The sequence below is a fragment of the Gymnogyps californianus genome, chromosome 1 (assembly GCF_018139145.2).
Source record: "Gymnogyps californianus isolate 813 chromosome 1, ASM1813914v2, whole genome shotgun sequence".
Taxonomy (NCBI): domain Eukaryota; kingdom Metazoa; phylum Chordata; class Aves; order Accipitriformes; family Cathartidae; genus Gymnogyps; species Gymnogyps californianus.
In genome coordinates, this window is record NC_059471.1 from 101,690,548 (window position 1) to 101,710,924 (window position 20,377).

Here is a 20,377-nt window from a genome sequence, read left to right on the forward strand (position 1 = left end):
TATTTTAACAGCTGTAAGTTACACTGAGTATAGAACCAGCTTCTGCATCTGTTTGCTTAAATATTTCATGTCCACAGCTTGCAGACTTAGGGTTATGTTTTTGACTTGTGAAATAAGAAGATTGTCAGGGACAATTTCTAGAAGAGTGTCAGAGACTATCCTTATCACCCAGATAATGGGCTTAAGGTAAGATTCAATTTTATTGCCTGCTTAGGTTGACAGCATCTCTATTAATGTTACTTGATTTCAGTTATGTAATTTTGGTTGCTTAATATAGTTCCTGTGTTGCCTTAGGTTAAATGTACATATGCTTCACCAAAATAGCACCTTGAAACAATTCCACCCCAGACACAACCTTCTTCTAGCCTTCTAGCTCCCGGAGTCCCCAGAGCTGCGGCAGGAGAGGCAGGCAGCTCTGCTGCTCTCCACCACAGCATTTGACTTGTTAGCCAGAAAAAGGCTTGGAGAATGGGCAGGGAGGAAAAAAGAGTGAAGCGCGCGTCTTGGTTAAGCACTCGGTAGTACTGCAGGGAGCTGGGAAGGAAAGGAAGGGGAGAAGCCAGCACCAGCCACGCTCCCGCAGAAGCAAGTTGCTTTTCCACAACTTATTGCAAAGCAAATTCAGGAGTTCATAGCTGGGTTCAAGTTTGTAGCAGGGCCACTTTTGGCCATTTGCATGGCAACTTGGCCCCACATAAATCCAGAACAAAACACCTATTGATTTAATGCAGTGGAGATTTCATTCTGGGTAAGTAGATGCTATGTAAACACAGATATAAGAACTTCCTGGAGTGAGACACTTGACAGAAATGTTCAAAAGTATACCTTTATGCTGACCCAGGCTGGTTTGGCAGGAGGCAAGTGGGTGTATTTCCCAAATCTCCAACTTGACACACGCTTACACCCGCAAAACATCCATATAAATACACAAACAGATCCGTTGCCCATGCAACAGATTTGCATGGGCAATTCTTGCATTTCTTTGGGCAGTCACCCTGATTTGCTGACATCTCCCCATGTTCGCATTTATCTGTTTGGACCGTTGGTCTGTGGCGGTCAGAATTTGTAAACCATTTACAGCGTGGTAGCGGATGAGGTGAACAACAGTTTTTTCTCATATTTAAATTCAGTGGTATCTGTGGTGCTGATGGTAAACAGATTATGTTATTTTTTTGATGCTGCTTACTTCAGCTGCAGCTTTTTTCTGATGAAATAGCCACTGGACCAAACATAGCAGTCAAAGTTATATTCTGACTGTGTGGAACTGTCACCGGGGGCAGGAGAAAAGAGTCACCGTCTGAGCACAGAATTTGGACTTGTGCAGGTTTTTTGCAATTGGACATGCAACTTGAACACCTACAAAAATATTTCACTCATATGATGAGCAGCAGTTAACTAATGAAGGGTCAAATTATGTTGGCCCTTCTCATCCTATTGATTACATTTGGAGTATTCAGGGGCTTAAGTGATAAGAATGGCAAAATTTGGCCCCAGTGTATAATAGTCGACATTTGAAAATGCATATGCGAGTGTGTGTGTGTATTACATCCTGCCCAGAGATACAGTCAGATATGTTATTAAAATGCAGTAGACATCTTCAATTTGGCAGATGCCCAGGAAGATGTTGTGAGAAATTGTAAAGATGTATAAAATTGATCATTTAGCATGGTTTAATAAAAGTAAGTACATAAGCACTAAAAAGTAGAAGCTGGATTTAAAAAAAAAAAAAAGTATCACAATCTTTCTTACTAGAACCTGGAAGTCTCTCACTAATATAATAGAAATATCTGTAATATAATTTGTATTGCATTTGTGCATTACATTTCATATTTTTCCATCTATACCTTTTGTCCTTGTCAGCACAAGCATTCTTGGCTCCTTTCCCTTTTTTCTTCTTCTTTTTATCTAATAATTTACTGTAACAATTTAAAAAAAAACAACTCTAATGACACATCTGTGATCATCAGAATAAATCCCAAAAGCAAAAGATAGTAATTGTAACCACATCATCTGTTGGCCTCCCTTTCCCCCCCACCCCCACCCCCCCCAGGCAAAATTCTGAAGCTTTAACTCCATTTTTTTCTGTCCTCATTTGGATGAACCTTCATCAATGGAATCAACGGCTCTTTTTGCCTGAGAAAGAAGTGGATTAAAATGAAGTGATAGGTTCAAGATGTGGCCTCTCTTCCCTAAAGCGTGTCTGTTCTCATTCCCCTTTGCATCTGCCTATGCAGCCACTTATATTTTAAGTGTGCCTTCCCACCCCCAGACCCATCTGGTCATGACACTGCTCAGGGATGACTAAAGCAGCACACAGGAGCTTCATGTGACCATGTTGTCACTTGGGATTCATTTTCCCCCTTGGTTCCTCTCAAACATTCCCAGGGGCCATAGCTTACAAGCCTATTGCTCCCTCTAGAGCCCTTCAGTGCTGTTCTGGGGGACCACTTAAATAGTCTCTCATCATGCTAGATGTGAGCTCACTGCTCGTTTTGCTTCCAGCCTCTGTCAGATGGGATGCAGACTGAATGCAGACTTCAGGTTCCTGTATTGCACTGTAGAGTACGGGCACACCACCTTCAGATGCTTGGGTCTTGGAGGCTGATCTTCACCTTTTGATGGTCCAGGAACAGTATTGCTGAGCAGGTGCTGGCGGACAATATTATGCTTTGTGCTTCCTCTTAAGTTCTTGCAGCTTTGCACAGCATCAGGGGATCTCACAAGCAATCCTGTAAAGTCATGAGCTGGGAACAACTGGTTTAATCCATCTGACTTCGGCTGTCAAATCAGCAGTGACTTTTGAGGGCACTTTTGATAGTACAGTCTCTAGCAAACCCGTCAACAGAGTCTCTAGGTATCATTTCAAAGGTCAGTATTGTATTTTGGCCAGAAAAGCTACTGTTTCCATTATTTTTTCTAGAAGGGTTCTGACCTTAAAGCTCTTGCAAAAATAAACATTACCAAGCAATTTTTCCTACCCTAGTTGTGAGGAAAGACTGGATGGAAGCAGTGAGTCTTGTGCTCTGCCCTTATGCATATGAGGGTATGCTTGATGTCTGTGGGAAGGGTTTCCAAAGGCAGAGCCCTGTCCCACATCTGGAGAATTTAATCCTTGTGCTCATCAGGTGCTCTGTGCCTGGAGGAACTGCCAGGGATAGTTACAGAGAAAGCAACAGTCTCTGAAGTGACTCTTGCACCCCAGCGAGGCACAGCTTGACATTGATGTCACCCGTCAGCCCTTCCACCATCGGCAAAGACTCCCACCGTGATGCAGTAGCAATTGTCTTCAGTACACTGAGGCATGCATCATAGACCCGAGCTAATGTATGTGTGGTTGGCTGTAGATTTATGGGACTGTTTAACCCAGAGGGTCTCCGATTTTGATGTTAGCTAATGGAGGGCTATGTGCCGGCTTGCTGTGACTGCTAGGACGTCATCAAATTGTCATCATGACTATTGGAGGCATCCAAACCAGGCCAATGTTTCAGAATGCCTTCTTGGGGTGTTTGGTCCCTCTTTACAGTCACTAGAGAGGTCAGTCCACCGCTTAGGCTGTCTGACTCAGGTGGCACCCACCCCTTTCTGAATTGAGCAGAGACACTAAGTGCTCAGTGTAGGTCTTCTACCAATAGTTAGGAGGTCCACTTACTTAGGCATCAGAAGTCATGGCATCTAATATAGGCTCCAGTTCTAGGGAGTCTGAATACAGCCTCCACTGACTAATCTGGTATTATTTCCACCAGTTTAGTCTGCTGCATGTTGCATATGTATGTGTGTATGTGCACGTGCTTGTGTGTAAGTGTATTAGGCAAGTGTATATTGAAAATAAAAATCTGTATCATGGCTGTATCATAATACATAAAAGCAAGGAGGAGACGTTTATAGTCCTGCTGTCATCCCAAAACAGGTGTATCCATAAAACACAGATTTCACTAACAATACCTCCAATCTAAATCTGCCTTTGTCAACCAGACACATAAATGATGAATAATGTAGAAGCTATGAATAAAAGTGATAAAACTACTTAATAAAGCTAAATGTAAATGAAACAGAATAACCAGAGAAAAAACACAGCCAGAATTATTGGTAAGCAGCAATGAGTGACACGCAGGTTTATGGTTATATAGTCCTGTGGTTAACCAGTATGTGGTTAATGAATAGTCTTCTGTCAACAAGAAGTAAGCTAAGTATCTTCCTGCTTTTGCCAACTTGTGTCACAACCTTATACAGGCTCTGAGATCTCGTTTGTTCTGTAGAAAATCTTGAAAGTAACTTCACCTCCCTCTTCTTTATTCTGGTCTTGTAGACTGGTAGTGTGGACACATTTTACTACATTTCACTATTGTTATAAATTTTTTCTGCGTTTCCTTTCTATCTGGAAAATCCACAAGAGCCTTCTAAAGAAAGAAATTGACTACGTATTCTAGCAGAACAGGAGGAGCACCTTACCTAATGCGTCAGCAGTTGTCAAAAAAAAGAAAAAAAACAAATGGGAAGCAAGATGGAAATACTACAGATTAGTAAAGAAAATAAAGTATATTTTCAAAGTCTCTTTCAGTCTTAGTGATCTAGGTGTTTTATATAATGATACAGGGAAACTATTTTTGGAAAGAAGGAAGACTTACAGGTGCCTCTGATATTTGTTAAGTCTAATGCTATGGGTGATAAAGTTTTTTGGAAGGAAGTTTATTGAACTTTATTACTGATGCCTCATAGAAAGATCTGTTATGCTGGCAGAGAAAGAGTAACAAAGCTGTAAAGCTTTATCATGTAATTTGGTATTTAAAGAATGTCAAGAACACAGCCATCCTTGGTCTGGGTAGATGTAGGACCCAAGACCTGAGGGCCAAAGGCCCTGAGACAGGGATCTGAAATGCCTTTTGCTTCTGTTGCAGTTCTTTCGATCTCAGGGACTGCTTTCTAGCGAGGATGTGGAGGTGGGAAGACACTGGCCTGGGATTTGTGAGGCTTGTGTTTCAGCTTCTGTTTTGTCAGGGCTGTGATTTGGGATTATAGTCGGATTTAGTTGCAGCAGCCAACGTGGTTAGCATCGCTGGCCACAGGCTTCCTGTGAGATCGTGGCGAAGACACTTTATCTCCCCACAGTTCCTCATCCGTAGAGTGGGGAGAATACCTCCCTAATTTACAGGGATGTGATGAGGACAGTTTCCAGTAACAGCTACGTGTGTGTGCTTGCCGTGATGTTGATGCAGACCATTAGCACCAAAGTAGGAACTGCATTAAGAGAAGTATTGAATTGCAAGTGAATGTGCATAGGGAGGGGGGGAATATTGCTGCTAGAGGTAGGCATTTATATTTACATTTATATTTAAATTTATATGTATTTATATAGATAAACAAAGCAAACAATAAAAATGGGAAGTCTTAGAGGGGAAGAAACTCAGCACTCAGGAGGGCTGGAGCCAAGTGGTAGAATGAAGCAGGTAGATCTGTATGGCAAACCACGACAGCCCAAAGGAGGAGAACCTCAATTTTCTTACAACAGTTCCTGATTATCTAACTTGGGGTGATGTCCCTTGATGTCTCTTACTGATAACGAAGATTCCTGTCAGTATCTGAGTCCTCCGTGATGCTGAGATAACTACACTAAACCTGCTGACAGGCAATGTTTTTATTGTTGTCCAGGCCAAAGCCATAATGAATGCATATATGAGGTCTTATCAAAGATGCAGAATGTTACTTTTGTTATTTAAAAAATGCCTGAAGTAAATGCTAGCATTGGCCAAAAGCAAATCCAGGGGTAGCAGGATTTGAAGGCATTGCAGTCACAAGGGGATACGAAACCCTCCCCAGCAGCCATCAAAACGAGTACTTTTCCCAACTTAGAGCCGTGGCATGCACATAACAATTTCGAAAAGGCCTTCACAGTTTTCTTACTGAATAATAGAGAAACTAAGCATAATGCTCCACTATGTCTTCATAAAATGTTTTAATTCTCTGTGGACAAGCTGTAGGGATTTTTTTATTTTTTCCATTCCCTTGTTTCTTGGCATTGCAGTAGCAGATTATTTTTAAAGGGTTCTGGTTCGCAATATGGAATTGATCTAATGCTAGCTTCCACCACAAAGCGTGGGATTTTACGATCTGCCTAGGGGATCTGAGCACCCAGTTCTCTTTAATTTTAACAAGCACTGTTGATCAGATTCCTGTGGCAGTTTTGGAAGAGTCAGCCACAATTTCTAAGCCTCTCTGAACTAACACCCTTTAGAAAGTACAGATAACGTACCAGCAGTCATGTAGATCAGATAAACTGTAACTGTCAGGGGTAACCTCCTTTTTTTACAAACAAAGTGTAGATCATTTAAATATAAATTAATTTTTTTTCCGAAAGCTTTGAGCAGTTGCCACAGAGGGAATGCATCCAGCACCAGGCAGTTGTGAGGTTATACATCTCGCTCTCTGGGAACATATCTATCTTCAGATATGGACAGCTAAAGTGTTTTAGTGCCATTTGGTGTGTTCGAGTGCTATCTGAAATGAGGAGTACACCTTTTCTCAACACATATGCTCAGTAACATTTTTTTCCTGTTGCAGGGAAAAGCTTCACGCTGACTATCACGGTCTTCACAAATCCTCCACAAGTAGCCACATACCACAGAGCCATAAAGATAACAGTGGACGGACCTCGTGAACCCAGAAGTAAGTGAGCTAACAACAGCATTTGCAGAAGGCCAAGTTGATGGTTTAGTATAGGGATTCATCACCAGTCTCATGAAACGCAGCAATATCCAATGCATGTGGAGTAGTGGGTATGTTTTAAGCCAAGGCTGTCCTACGAATGTTTTTAATTATGCCTTCCCAAAGCCTTATTTTTCATGGGTGTCCAGCTGATCTAGAATATGACTTGCATTGCGTTTCTAAAGTATCTACCCAGGGATGAGTTGGATCATACCCAAAAGCTGACAGCAGGGATGCTGGTAAAAGGTGGGCAGCGTATACCTTACGCATCATTTCTTGCTAGTCTTGCCTTTCAGATGTTAAGAGGATTTTAAAGCATTGGAAACCAATATGTCATTGATCTAACTTTTCAAGCTCAGCCACCCTGCAAAAACAAATAAATGTCTGAGAGAGGACACCTGGTTGCTGCCTTGTGGAGTTCACTGTACCGCATGCTGTCATATAGCTTAGGAGCACCCATTTTCACAGCCAGCCAATCTTTCCTCTTTTTTTTTCTTTCTTTTTTTAAGAGTTAAGTATAAGGAGGAGATGAATGGCTTGATACCTCCAGGGGAATACCCGCTCCTTTCACAGAGGCGGTTTTTTTGTTCGGGTGGTGAGGGCAGGCTGTTTTGTTTGCGGGGTGAAGTGAAGTGAGGGTGGAGCAGATCTGCGGTGATAGATGCTTCTGCAGCACATGGGCTGCCTGTTACGAGGCAATCGTTAACCTCAGTCACTAGCCTGAATGGGGCATTTTCATATTTTTATCAAAATGCCCTGATGTAAATTGAGGTTTGTGGTTAGTTTCTTGCACTTGTCCCGCACGCTTGGCAGAAGTTCTGGCTGTTGCTTAAGTGGAATCGTTCCGGGAGCAGAGAGCAGCAGGATTCAAACATGCACTAGAGAATAAGACTTGCAGCTCAGGTTTGCTTAACTGGGGTGGTAGGGGAAGAAAAGTTTGAAACTTCAACTAAAATAGCTTAGAAAACTCATGTCTTGCCTGTGCATTTTCTTCTGGAGCCTTCATTTGTCTGAGTTGCATCATGATGCTGCATGCATTTAGTGGAAAAATCTGACCTATATTTTTTGGATTTGAGGCCAGACTTTAAAACAAATACTGCTGTCGGGGTAAGGCTTCTTGTTTAGTTTGTATTTATTTTTTTTTAAATTGTGGTTGAATTGTCCCTGAAAAATATCCCCGGTGAACCAAGCAGCTGTGCACATAAAAAAAGATATTTGTGTATGCAAGTTCCAGATTTGCATATGCAATTACCTGGGCATGTTCATAGTTTGCAGCCAACAAATAAGCTTTAGTTTTTTGAATATGAGTCTGCTAGAATGGTAAGAAACAAAATCATCCTGCAGGCATACCTACTGTTTTAAATCAATTCTTCAGTTGGTATAATAGTTAATATTTAATAAGATTCTACATTTTAAAAAGGAAGTAGAGATATAATACATACTGAAGCAACATACGTATCTTCCCGGCTCAAGTGTATGTAAAAGCTTCCTTGTAAATAATTTCACTTTGTCGTAGGCCAATCATCAGCTGCGTAGTGGAGGAGGCTTTGTGCGTGTCAGGAGAAGAGGTCAGACTCCCCCCTCAGCAGGAATGCACAGCTCCTTTTATCGCTAAGTCATTCGTGACGCAGCGTAGAAGGGATTATGCTCCTTTCATTTTTAAGTGGGCTGCAAAGTCCTTTGGTTTGACTTCTCACCAAGAGTTTCTGAATCGCAACGGCTGTTGCAATCAGTCTGGTATCTCCTCTCCTCTTTATGCGTTTCACTGAGACACGGATTGGCCTGACGAGACACACCACAGGCTGTGAAGGAAAAAAGAAGTGCATTCTCCATTCGGAGACAGTTCTGGCGGGTTTGAGCTGTACATTTATTTTTCTATACTCTCGCTCAGTGGGTGTATCCTATTTTGCATTGATTCAATTAGATCAGTTACATGCATAGCCTGTAAAAAAAACAGATTGCAGGGCTGTTACCTGCACAAACTCACATACGAGATTTGCGGTTAGACCTATCGCAACATGCATGCTGTGTACTGAAGGGATTTAAAAAGATATCAGCCTTCTTGTATTGAGACTAGAATCAAAATAAAAACTGCTAGATTAGAGTGTTTCTAGTTTCAGTAATTGATATTTGGGAACATTCGTGCTTACTGATCCATGACTCACTCACTTGCTTGAGCTAAAGGAATTACAGAAATACTGAGATATATTTTCTAAGATGTCCCGATTCAAAAGAAACCTGTGGAAGACAGTAATGGCAACAAAATTATATACTGCTGTCTTACAAAGATCTAGAAAAAACATGCTGAAGTCCAAAACCAACTCCAGCAACAGTTTTTGATTAATTTACTTTATGTTTATAACGGTTCTCAGACAGTCAGAATTCTAGTGAGTGCCTGCATTCTCTGTGAAAAACGCTGGAAGGTAAGGGGCCAGTTCTGAGGATGGAGGCCATCTGAGACAAAAATCAGAACTTCACACCAGGACGATCTTTAGTGAACTTTACAGGACATAGAAATACCTGGTTTTTAAAACTGTTAAGATTGGTTAACTTAAGAAATAACAGAAACATTTTCTTTTGTCTTCAGAGAATGTCAGATCAAGACCAGTTTCTGAGCCAGCATTAGATGGGTTCTCAAAGTGGGTTTTTTTAATGCAAAAGGACAGCCTCTTCAACTAGGCATGCTTGGGAAAAAACTTCAAAAAGTAATACAAAGCAGGATTTGAAATCATTTTTGGAAAACAGAAAAATACTCAAACCAAAGGCTCCAAAAGCAAATATGCAAAGCACAGACTTTTTGGCTCACTGGGATGTGTGGAGATGTCATGATAGGTGACGATAGCACAGTATGTATTATCACACGTGCCACCTTCACTCTGCACAAAGACCTGGAGACTTTGGGTTCTTGCACATCCCATTTGTACATTTGGTCGCAGTTACTGTGATGGCCGGGTCTTTGCCTAGCAGCATATTTGCCTATTTAACTACCAGATTTGCATTTACAATTGTGATAATTACTCTTGTGCAGGACTTACACCATTGTCCTTTTTTTGCCGTTGAATTTCTGGCTGTGCCTATCCAGATGATACTTCTCATCAAATTGTCATGGCTTGTAGAGAGAGCCAAGGTACTTAAGAATCTGGCTGTTCCCCCATTGCTTTCATTATGTATTTCTAAAATCTCTTTTGAACTTAGCATTTTTATTCTCTAGCTCTGAATAAATGCTTATTTTCAAAATTTTTTATAAAAAGAAATAATACTGCTCCGTCAGAGAGAAGGGCAAGATGACCTAACCCATCATTTTCTTCTCCAACTTCTATGATTCTATGATTCATAAAGCAATTTATGTTTTTATGAGCTAAGTCCATGGGGAAAATCATTAGCAGTAACCAGATCAAGAGTAGTGCTCCTGATGAAAATACTTTTGGTTAGGAAACTTGGTAGAAATAGTATGACTCTTAAATTAAATATTTCCCTTAGGCCATTTGACCTACTGTGTACGTCTGCTGAAAAATTAGGTTTTTCTTCTTTTGAAAGCTTCTTTCTGTTTTTCTCATTGAATTGTTTTAACCTACATAACTCTGAAAAATTCACTAATGGACCAGGTGCCTGAAAATGGCGCAAAATGAGAAGGCTACATGGATTTAGCCCCAGTGGGCCTGAGACGTCCAAGGTTAAGCTGGGCATTAAATGTGATTATCCCGTATTGGATATGTGGTTTTCCCAAATACTTTTTTGGCATCCTTATATCAAAGGGCAGGATGCTGAGGAGTGCAGAGAGAGAGAATAATATTGCTGAGCAGGATTTCAGAAGGAGCTTAAAATCCGCTGGCCCAAGAAGCGCCTTTTTAGGAATGGAAATGTCCTTTTGCCTCCTGGCAAAGCTAGCTGGGGGGGGAGGGGGGCAGGCAGGAACACCTTTGGTCAACTGCAATTAAGGACACTCTCAGACTCTGATCTGAAGTGATCCCGTCTCACTTGTAAAGTTCACGGAAAGCCCATGGCCTGTAGCTGTTCTGAAGGAAATCTTCAAATGCCCTCTTGCCCAGCCTGAGGTCTTTTTTAGGGAATCCCCAAGGGCTGGATGTGTTAAGTGCACCTGATCTGCTTATCCTTTCCCCTGCCCTGTCCAACCTTTGCCCACAGACCTTAGACTCCCAGAGGAGCCTCTGGGAGGACAGTCGGCAGAGCCCGCGAGGGGCCAGCATCCCCTGTCCCGTGGCAGAAGCGAGGAAGACTCTGCACATGTCAGGCTGGGGAGGGATGATTCCTCTGAGGGTTTCACATCACTTCCACCTTCAGTCTTTCATGCAAGGAAAAGCCAAACCGTTCTCCAAAAAACCTTTTCATCTCAGTGAGCTGAAATAATACTAAATGCCTTCATTTCTTGCTTGCTTTCTGCTGCAAGTGCCTCCATCTGTTGGAAACTGAGACTACCATGTACCAACGAACAGTTCAGAAACCATGAAAAAATGAATCATCGTGTTATTGGAAGAGACCCACCATATAAATTTCAGTGATGGTTTAGCAAATCCTTCCATTCACCTGGAGATTTACAGTGCCTACAGGTTACTTAGCAGAAAACATGTAGAGGAAAGGATCGTGCTTGCAAGTCCATATAACAGAAATGCAGCTGGGACTCTCTTCCTTTGCTAGCAGTAGCTGTGTGCTCCGCAGCACACCACTCTCAGTATCACAACCCAACTTTGCTAATCGCTTTTTAAAAAATCTTGGCTACGGTACTTGCCTCTGAGAGCTTCCAACCTAAATAGACTGTGTACAGACAAAAGAAAGGGATGGGCCGCAAGAAAAGCCGACGGTTGCGCACTGCCAGGTCTGTGCCTGTGTGTTTGTGTCCCTGCGTCCTATTGTCTGGGTGACACTGACGTGGGCGGACTAGAGCTTAAATTATGGGTGCACTCTGGGGACATTTGTAGTTGGTTTGTGCAATGGTTATGTGCAAGTATGTGGCGGCTGGGGGAAGTTACAAAACATCGCTAGCTCAAATTCACACAATGTGACTTGGTACGTTGCTGTCTCTAAATGGGTACGGGGATGTAGGGGCTCGCTGTTGGTTTCCTTTCTCTGTGTGTGTGTGTGTGTGTCTCATCGAAGGATGGACAAAGAAGAGCAATTGAATCCCTTTAAATGAAATAAAGCGGTATAGTATTGCAAGGGCATGCTTGCAGACCGAAGGAGCTGTTTCTGAACAGGGAGGACAGTCCTAGCAGCCCCTCAGCAGCCAGGCCAGCTCTGCAGTCCCCCGGAGCGGCAAGGGAACAACAGCCTAAAATGTACATCCTGCGGTTCGGCACGTCTCCCCCCACTGTGAAAGCTGTGCATGCCACCAGCCCATTTTTCATAATGAAAGTACACAAAGAGCGAAAGAGCAGAGCGCAGTTTGTCCCTTTGTGAGTTGTGTTTTCTGAAGAAAAGTGAAGAGTGAGGGGGAAATCGGCCTGTTTCCATTATGCACGCGCTTTCACACAACCATGCTGAACTACTCCACTGATATAGCACTGGGCCTTCTGGCTTAGCACAGGACCGTATAGCACAGGACCATATAGCACAGGAACATCACATGGCACAGGACCACCTGACACTGGATGTTAAAAGTTTGGCTGCAGAACGGGACCAGAGGTTGCATGTCTGGACGCAGTCAGCTCTGCAGAGCATCCGTGGGCACCTCCACAATTCTTGGGTCCCAGAAAGACATCGCTGTGCCCCATGTCCCGGCTGCTCGGCAAGCCCCTTCTCCTCCGTGAGGGGATGGTGGAGCAGCCCCCTTGGGGCAGGGGCAGCTCTGTGCTGGGGTTGGCCCCCTTGCAGCGGCTGGCGGGGCTGGCACAGCACCAGCTTCTTGCCTGAGGTCTCAGAGTCCCCTCGCCTGACCACCCTGGGGGGCTTTCACTGGCAGCAGGAACCTGAAGCAAAGCACATGTTCTCAAGCAGTTGGTTTCAGATTGGAAATCATACCAGCAGGCATGCTGCCCAAGAGCTGAAAAGACCAGTAAAAGCAAAGACCAGTAGCTGCTGTAACTACCCCAGTGCAAAGATCCCTCAATGCAGACAAGGTCCAGGCAAGACCTGCCTCATATGGACTTTAAATGGCTAGCAGCTACCCGCAGCTCCTAAAAGCAGTGCTGGTTGTTCTCCATCAGATGTGCAAAGGATTCTGAAATTTATATGAATGCTTGGCACTCCCTGGAGTAACGGTGATGGGGGGGATCCTTTTTGTCCTACTCAATGGGTAGGACCTCAATAGGTTTTTAATACCAGCATCCTTGAGGTTTCATGGTACAGATGCTTCTTTTCCATATGGAAAAGATGCAACAGCATTATTTTCCCTGGCATTTATCAGTCTCACTGCTGAGTCAGTCAGGAGAGTTGATGTTGGGTGACAGGGGGCAGGGAATTTGTCATTTTATTTCAATAAAATTGTCAAATATGTGCAGTATGAAATCTTGTGTCAAGACTGCTTTTCTGGGAGTGTGGTAGCTTGTATATATTTGTTTGCCTAGTTATTTGGCTGTTTTTTCAAAGATATACAGAAGTGTTGACAGGACAAGCTCCTTCCTCGCATAGAACAGGTAAACAGGAAATCAGAGTTGCTGCGATGTGGGCCAGGAACGGCGGTATGACTGGCCCAGTCCTATAGAAATTATTTCAGCTCCTTTTTTAAGTCACTTACTTAATCCCACAGAGCTCTTTTTCCACCCCCCTTGAATTAGTGTGATTTTAAATTGAGAACAGGTAGGTAGTTATTTTTCATTTCTTTCACTTTTTTTGTCTTTGTCAACCTTTTTTTTTGCACTTAATAGTCATTATTTTATTGCCTAGTGGTTGAAACGCTACAAAGACTGTGGTGAATACTTTTAAGTGTTTACCTGTATTTGCATGGTGGGATTTTCAAGGGATATACAGCCTCAGTCTAGCTCTGCTGAAATCAGTGGGCGAGTACTCTGTAACTGTGACAAAAGCAGAATTAGGTGAATGTATATTACCTTTGAAAATGCTTCCTAAGCAGTCAGTAGGTCTGACTTTCTCCTGTGAACTATGCTTACTGACAAAGAATTTGTAGCTGTTAAGATCGGTGAAAAAGTCTTTTGGGGAGGAGCATTTTTCATAGAAATATGAAAAAAGACTGCATAGATGCCACTTGTATTTTGTGTGTGTGTGTGTATGTAAAGAAAAGCATTAATATCCAGCACCCTGGGAAGTAGGTTGGCCATAGGGGATGTGACTATATGCTGGTCCCCACTGAAGACCCTAGTTCACTGACACGCCAAGTCTCTTTCCAGTGAAGTCAGCTGGTGTTGCTCTGAATCAAAGCCTTCTGAATCTGGTCCTTCATCCATCATGTTTCTTCAGCAAGGAAGGACTTTTGAACGGCAGCCATTAAACGTGAGCGAACAAAAGATTTGAAGCAGCTGCTGGGGCTTTGCATGAGCTGGGGAAGGATGGACTTGTCGTTGAAACCGTGCAGTGGAGCTGCCTACTGTGGTCATACAGCCCTTACCCTTCCCAGAAGGAGGTTAGCTAGCAAAGCTGGGCTGTTGGAGCATCAGTTGGCAATCCCACTGTCCCTCCAGGGTTGGCCACCGAATGCCAACTGCACTGCTGGCAGATGGGAAAGTTTCCTTCAGGGATGCGCTGGAGGGCAGCAGGACCTACCTGCACACAACCTCTGCAACCTGCGTCCTTCACCCTGCTCTCCACAGGAGGTGGGAGAGAGGGCCTTCTCTTCCTCAGGCTCCTAAGGGAGCTGGGAGAAGGGGGAGGGAAACTTTCACCCTGCATGGAGTGGTCAGATGCTCCCGTTTGCCGAACAAGCTTTTGGCAGTGCAGGACCTTTTCTGAAGTCTCTGTTTTTGAGGAGTTGCCTTACTTACGGGTTTACCAAAACAACACATGTCTAAGAGAAAGGCTGGAGGAAGCTGTGCGGCACTTTCGGTGAACAGCCCTATTTTCTTCTTGGAATATAACTGGAAGGGGTGAAAATCCATCTGCGCTGCAGTCCCTCCCAGCTTTGCCTGCCCTGGATTATCAGAAGGTGCAGTAGTTTCCTCCTTGCAGGCCCATACAAAAACACTGCAGGCTTTTGCTTCATCCTCTGTCACTCATTGTGAAGAAGGCAAAAAGGACTTTTGCTCTGCATCTCCATTTGTGCCCTTTCGCTTTGCTCGTCCGATGCACTTGGGAATTGTAATGAGTAAATGCATTTTCTATTAGTGTTAATGATAAATCTTGGTCAGACTGTTCCTGTGTCAGCGCTGCACGGGTCTGTGCAAAACGTGAGGGAGAGCAATGCTTGGGAAAGGCCATCTTGACTCTGCTTCTGAATTGTAAGAGAAGGAGTTGTCTGTTGTATGAGGGCACAATGCACTTGTTAATAACTGAAACACATCCTAAAGAGAGGGAAAGATGGAAACTTCTCTCTTGCCTTCTTTAATCATGGAACAGATAAGGAACAGCCTGTAAAAATGGGAGGAGACACGAGAAAGAATTTAACCAGCCATAAATGAAAAGCTGATTTTTTTTTTTTTAATAGTGCCTGACCTTTATTCTTCCTTTGCAGAGTGTTGTAGTTTGAGTCCATTAAGCGCGACATGCATCAGGCCATCTTCTCAAGGCTGACCAGTCCAGAAAAGCCAGGCTGTGTCATAACCTTAGCACATAAAGCTGCAGAAAAATTTAGGTGACAGTGTTGATTTAATTATTAAGGATTCTGTTTGTCTGAGTCTGTCTGCCTCTCCTACCTACACCCTGCATTATGGGCTGTTCTTCATTACCTGCTCTACCTATCTTCGCAATCTAGCCGCAAACAGTTTTGGTTGACCACACCACTTCCCTCTTGAAAGTTAATACTGTTTGACTCATTCTGTACTGCTAACACCAAGCCAAAGAAAACAAGCCAAAGAATAACCTGCTTGTATGCAGTTTGGAAACTTCTCAGAGGCCCTGCTTTCAAAATGCTATACAGTAGCTTACTATATCTCTCTGCAGCTGCAAAGAAAATGAGGAAAGCAAAAAATGGTTCAAGAACCTAAAATAAAGACTAGGCAGAACCACACGAAATTTATGAGCTTTCAGTGAACTGCAGTCCTGTGTAGGCACAATGGAGCATTAGTACAGAGGAGGGACTGCTTAGTAACCTACAGATTAAAATATCCAAACTCATTTCTTTGGAAAAACAGGTATTTTCAACTATTGTGTGGAAACACCAGTCACCAGACTTGGTAAAAGCAAAGGTCTTTAGTTCAAGGGAAGCTCGTAGCCTGGCTATATACTTTTTTTGGACAGGAGCAAAGTTTTTTACAAGTTGTCAAAGTCTGAATGGTCAGCATCCATGGGGAGTAAATTTACTTTTGTGTTGCCAAATTCCCCTGGTTTACCTAAACAGTGGGCCACAGGACTTGACCTTTAAGTTGCAGGTCCCTTGTTCAACTCTGTCTTGAGGCTGAATGATGGAGACCTTTTACTGTCTAGAGATATTTCGGGGGACTGATGAAATGGGTTTCTGTCTAAGCTATTTCTCTGATCTCCAATACTGTGACGTTTGTGCAACTTACTTTCCTGTTTGTTTGTCCTCTCAGAGGCACTGCAAAGGTGGCAAATGCTTTCATCCCTCGCTTTTCCCATTCAGGCTGAGGGAGGGGGTCCAGATTCATCTCACCTAAGCTTACACATTTGATTAAGGTGCCTGAATTAGGAGCCTGGTCCCCTGTATTCAGCAGAGAGACAACCTTCTCCCAAGGACCACTCAAATGGTGGCTCAGTCCTTGCTGGCTGAGCCTTGTGTTTCTGCAGTTTTTCTTTGGACAGAGGTGTCTTTTTGTGCCTGTATTTTTCTTGGTTGCTTGCTGAGCTGTTGGTTGGCTGGTTACGTCTCATTCTGCACCTACTCTTTCATACATATCTTCAACTATGATGTCTCAGCCCATGGCTGGAGGGTATTCTTATGGCGGTTTGTATGTGTGGGAAGATGCAAACTATAAAGAAACAAAAGAGGCTTTTGGCAATGAGATGCTTAAGTTGGGAGTCATTCAAACTTTGTCAAGGAGTCGGGATTTTTAAAGTATATACATTGACATGGGGGGAAGGGAAAAGAAAGCGAAGGGTATAATTTTGCAGACTAATTTAACTTTCATTAACAACTTCTCTCCAAACTCCTAACGCTCGGTTCCCTTACTTTTACTTCACTGCGATGACCTAATTCCTGGGGTGAACCCACAAAATAATTGCACTTCCACGACAGAAATAGAGGACACACGTATGTCAGATTCATCACAAGTCTTGATGTATCCATGGCAAGCAAAAATAATTGTGTTTTAAGTGGAAATACGTTTGTGCATTGCTATTTGTTAGTACAGCACAGGCCTCACCAGCAGAGCTGGAGGGAGAGGAAGCATATTTCCTGCCTTGCAAAAATTGTCAAGATTGCTTTTTCTGGCTGTGGTACCTCAGGGTAGACGTGAGGCTTTTCATATGTTTGTCAGGAGGCAGGGAGAGAGCTGGAGGGACCCAGCCCGGAGGAGCCCACGGTCTCACAGTCAGTGTGCCGGCTGGAGCGAGGGAGACCAGCAGCCTCTGCTTGTCCCTTTTCCTGGGGACAATCCCTGCTGGAGCTCTCCTGATGCAGCTGGATAGTGAAACTGTGATGAAAAGGGCTCTCAGCCTGCAATTAGGGTACTCATCTGGAAAATAGGAAACTGAAGTTTGTTTTCTAGTACAGACCAGGCAAGAGGGGCTTGATCCGGACTCTCCCACCTGCTCTCGTTTGTCTGGGGCAGGATTCCCTCTCATCACAAATTTTGCTCTACCTATAGCGTCTGTTTGTGTGGGTTTTTAAAAAGCACTGATTTAAAAAAGAAGAGGTAAGAAAAAAAATATTGCCGAAGCATTGTTTAACTACTGTTAAAACACATAGGAAAAAAAATGCACCAGCTGCTTAGGGTGCGTGTCATTACAGTAGGGCAACTAACCCCCCAACAGAGGTGCAAGAAGCTACCTGGGGTTTCCCCCAGGCAAAGTGGGGAGTTACCGGAGAGCAGGGAACCTGCCGTGTAAATCTGTGTTCACCTTGTTGGTATCACTGGACACTTGTTCAACACACAGCCAAATTGGATCACCTGGTGGAAAAATTAAATGCTCAGCAAAGGATCGTACCTGAAACGTCTAGTCTGTCTGCAGTTACTTGGAGTAACAGGCAGATTTTTCCATAGAGACACAGAAAGGGTGAGGTTTGCCAGGGAGCTGATAGGAGAAGCGCATCTGGAAGGGCTTCCCAGTGTCAGTCTGTCTGCGCTTGGCATTGCTTGGCATTCTGCTTCTGAAGGGCAGCTGGATGTCAGCCTGGTCATCGAGTCGCATAATATCCAGCCTCATTCACATGTTTCCCAGCACCTCATGCCTACGGTCAGGTCGGGTCTGATGACCAACACTTATTCTGCTGGTAATTACAGACACAGCATGAAAACATTGAGCATAATATCCTGTCTACCACGATGTTCCTTCTGTCTGGAAAGAAGGCTTGCATTGTACAGTGCTTAAGAAAAACAGCAAAAAAATATAATTGCTGGTGAGTCTACTCGAAGCTCTGACTACCATCACCATTATTTTTCCTCACCACAGCAGTAATATTTTTAACTGAGGAAAGAGAAAATATCCTACAGTGTGTCTAATTCCTTTTTTAGGAACTTTTTACATTATATTTTTTACACTCTACAAGAGGTTGGTGAGCTCTGATGCTGTCCCATACTGATCCTTCTAATGCCTGAGTGCAGTATAAGTCTTTTCCAAGTGGTGGAGGCTAGAGAGGAAACCACTCTACAGATTGGTTTTATTTTCAAGCGTGATTTCCTAGAGCCCCGTGGGCTGCCATGTAACAATGGTTAGTGTCTTATGCTAAGCATGTGCATGCATCTCTGCAGGATCTGGTCAGGTCTGTTTGAAAACACAGCAAACAATGTCCTAGAAAAGTTATACTACTTGCTCTTTCTGTGCAGATAGGAAATCAGGGGAAAAGAGTGTGCAAAGTATTTTATATCTGGGATATCTGGCACAGAAAATTATTACTGGTTTATGCACTTAAGGCACTATTTCTACTGTTAGCAAAAAAATGCTTTTTTGCAAGCAGGATAGCTGATTTTCAAGCATTTGCATTTCCCAGCTTGGTAGTAATATAGAAGCACTATACTTTAATTCACTTTTGTTTACAAGAATATATAATTTTATGCACTAAAGATAGTGTGCTTACTTCCTAGAATAATGTGAAAGAGTATATTTTCTTCTCATCCTTCACTATGTACAAAATAATTGGATTTATTTTAGCTCCATGGCACAAAACAATGTTTACCACTTTATTAACCGGACACAATGAAACATGGCTTATTTTCTACCCCACTAGAGCTGGAGCCAAACCAAAGCCCTGAACACAAACAGCCCTGAAAAAAGGAGATGCTTGGATCAAGGTCCAACGCAGTTCCAAAGCAGCCAGCTTTCATTAAACCAAAGCGTCGGGTCTCATCAGTCACTCCCTACTTCGGCAACGTCTGGCCAGATGATGTATTTTTTCTGTGTATAATCTACTTTTTGGGTGTGAAAAGTTTCCATTTCCACCTAGGAAAAGGGGGGGCAGAGGACAGAGGGGGAGATATTCTGCTCCCCTTGGGGAGAAAGGGCTCTGCTTAATTAAACTCCCCTTATACTGTTTCCACACAAGTACAATCTGTGTTTTGGGCAGCAAACTTGCGGATAATACACACAAAAACCTGTGGCATTTCTGCTCAGGTCTGCCTCTGGCCGGGATGCTCAGCAGCCGTGAGCCTGTGAGTCTCCATCAGATACCTGGTCCCCCAAGCCCAAACCTTTTGCAGGCGTTAGTACCTCCCCGATGCACCAGCTCCAAATAGTCAGATTTGTGAGTGAATGAGAGCAAGCGACAGAAGAGCGTACTCATCCTGTGACTTGATTAAAAGAAAAAAAAAAATGTTCATTAATCCATTCCAGCAGTGTTGACTTGTAAAACGGTCCTGGGTACCCACAGGAATTTTGGTAGCTTCAGCTGGCAGAATGAGAGTAGCGATGCCTTTCCTTAGCCTCTGTTTTGTCTGCTTCTCTCCCTCTGAACCTGAAGGGCATCTAGTGACACTGTTAAAAACTAGGTTAAAAGGAAGGTAATGGGAGACCCGTTTCTTTTCCTGCACCTGGAGGCAGCCCAGAGCACTGCTGTCGTCTCCATGGGGCCGGTCGTGGTATGAAACCCAGGCCGAACAACCATTCCCAATGAGTGGCCAACATGCACAAAAACGGGGGCTGCCAAGGCACTTTGCTCTTGTCGTTTCCACATCCAGAGCCCCAACCAGATGGCTGAGGGCCAAGCTGAGCGCTCCATAGTCTCTTAAAGTCTATAAAACCACATTTCCCTCCCATTAAGAGGGAAAGCACTTTCATGTTGTGTTGCTGTGAAAATATCAGAAAAGCTAATGTTTTCTCTGCCCTCCTTGTTTAATATTCTGCGTAAAAAAATCTGCCTGACCTCACTGAGACAGTATTTGAAAGGGATAAGGAAAAAAAAGTCCAAAAGCCCCCAAACCCTGTGGTTTAGCCAAGCAGGCTATTTACTCCAGTGTCTCAAATGCTGACCCTGCAACCAAGGGAAAAAAATGCTGCCCTT

General features: G+C 43.4%; 1 protein-coding gene across 3 annotated transcripts in view; it reads left to right on the forward strand.

The window, feature by feature from the left end:
• Positions 1-20,377, forward strand: part of RUNX1 (RUNX family transcription factor 1) — a 72,880-nt gene that overhangs the window by 16,687 nt on the left and 35,816 nt on the right. For all 3 annotated transcript variants that reach the window (XM_050915315.1, XM_050915314.1, XM_050915316.1), the window contains exon 3: positions 6,556-6,660. In XM_050915315.1, coding sequence (XP_050771272.1) covers positions 6,556-6,660 — 105 coding nt within the window. The remainder of the gene's footprint in view (positions 1-6,555; positions 6,661-20,377) is intronic.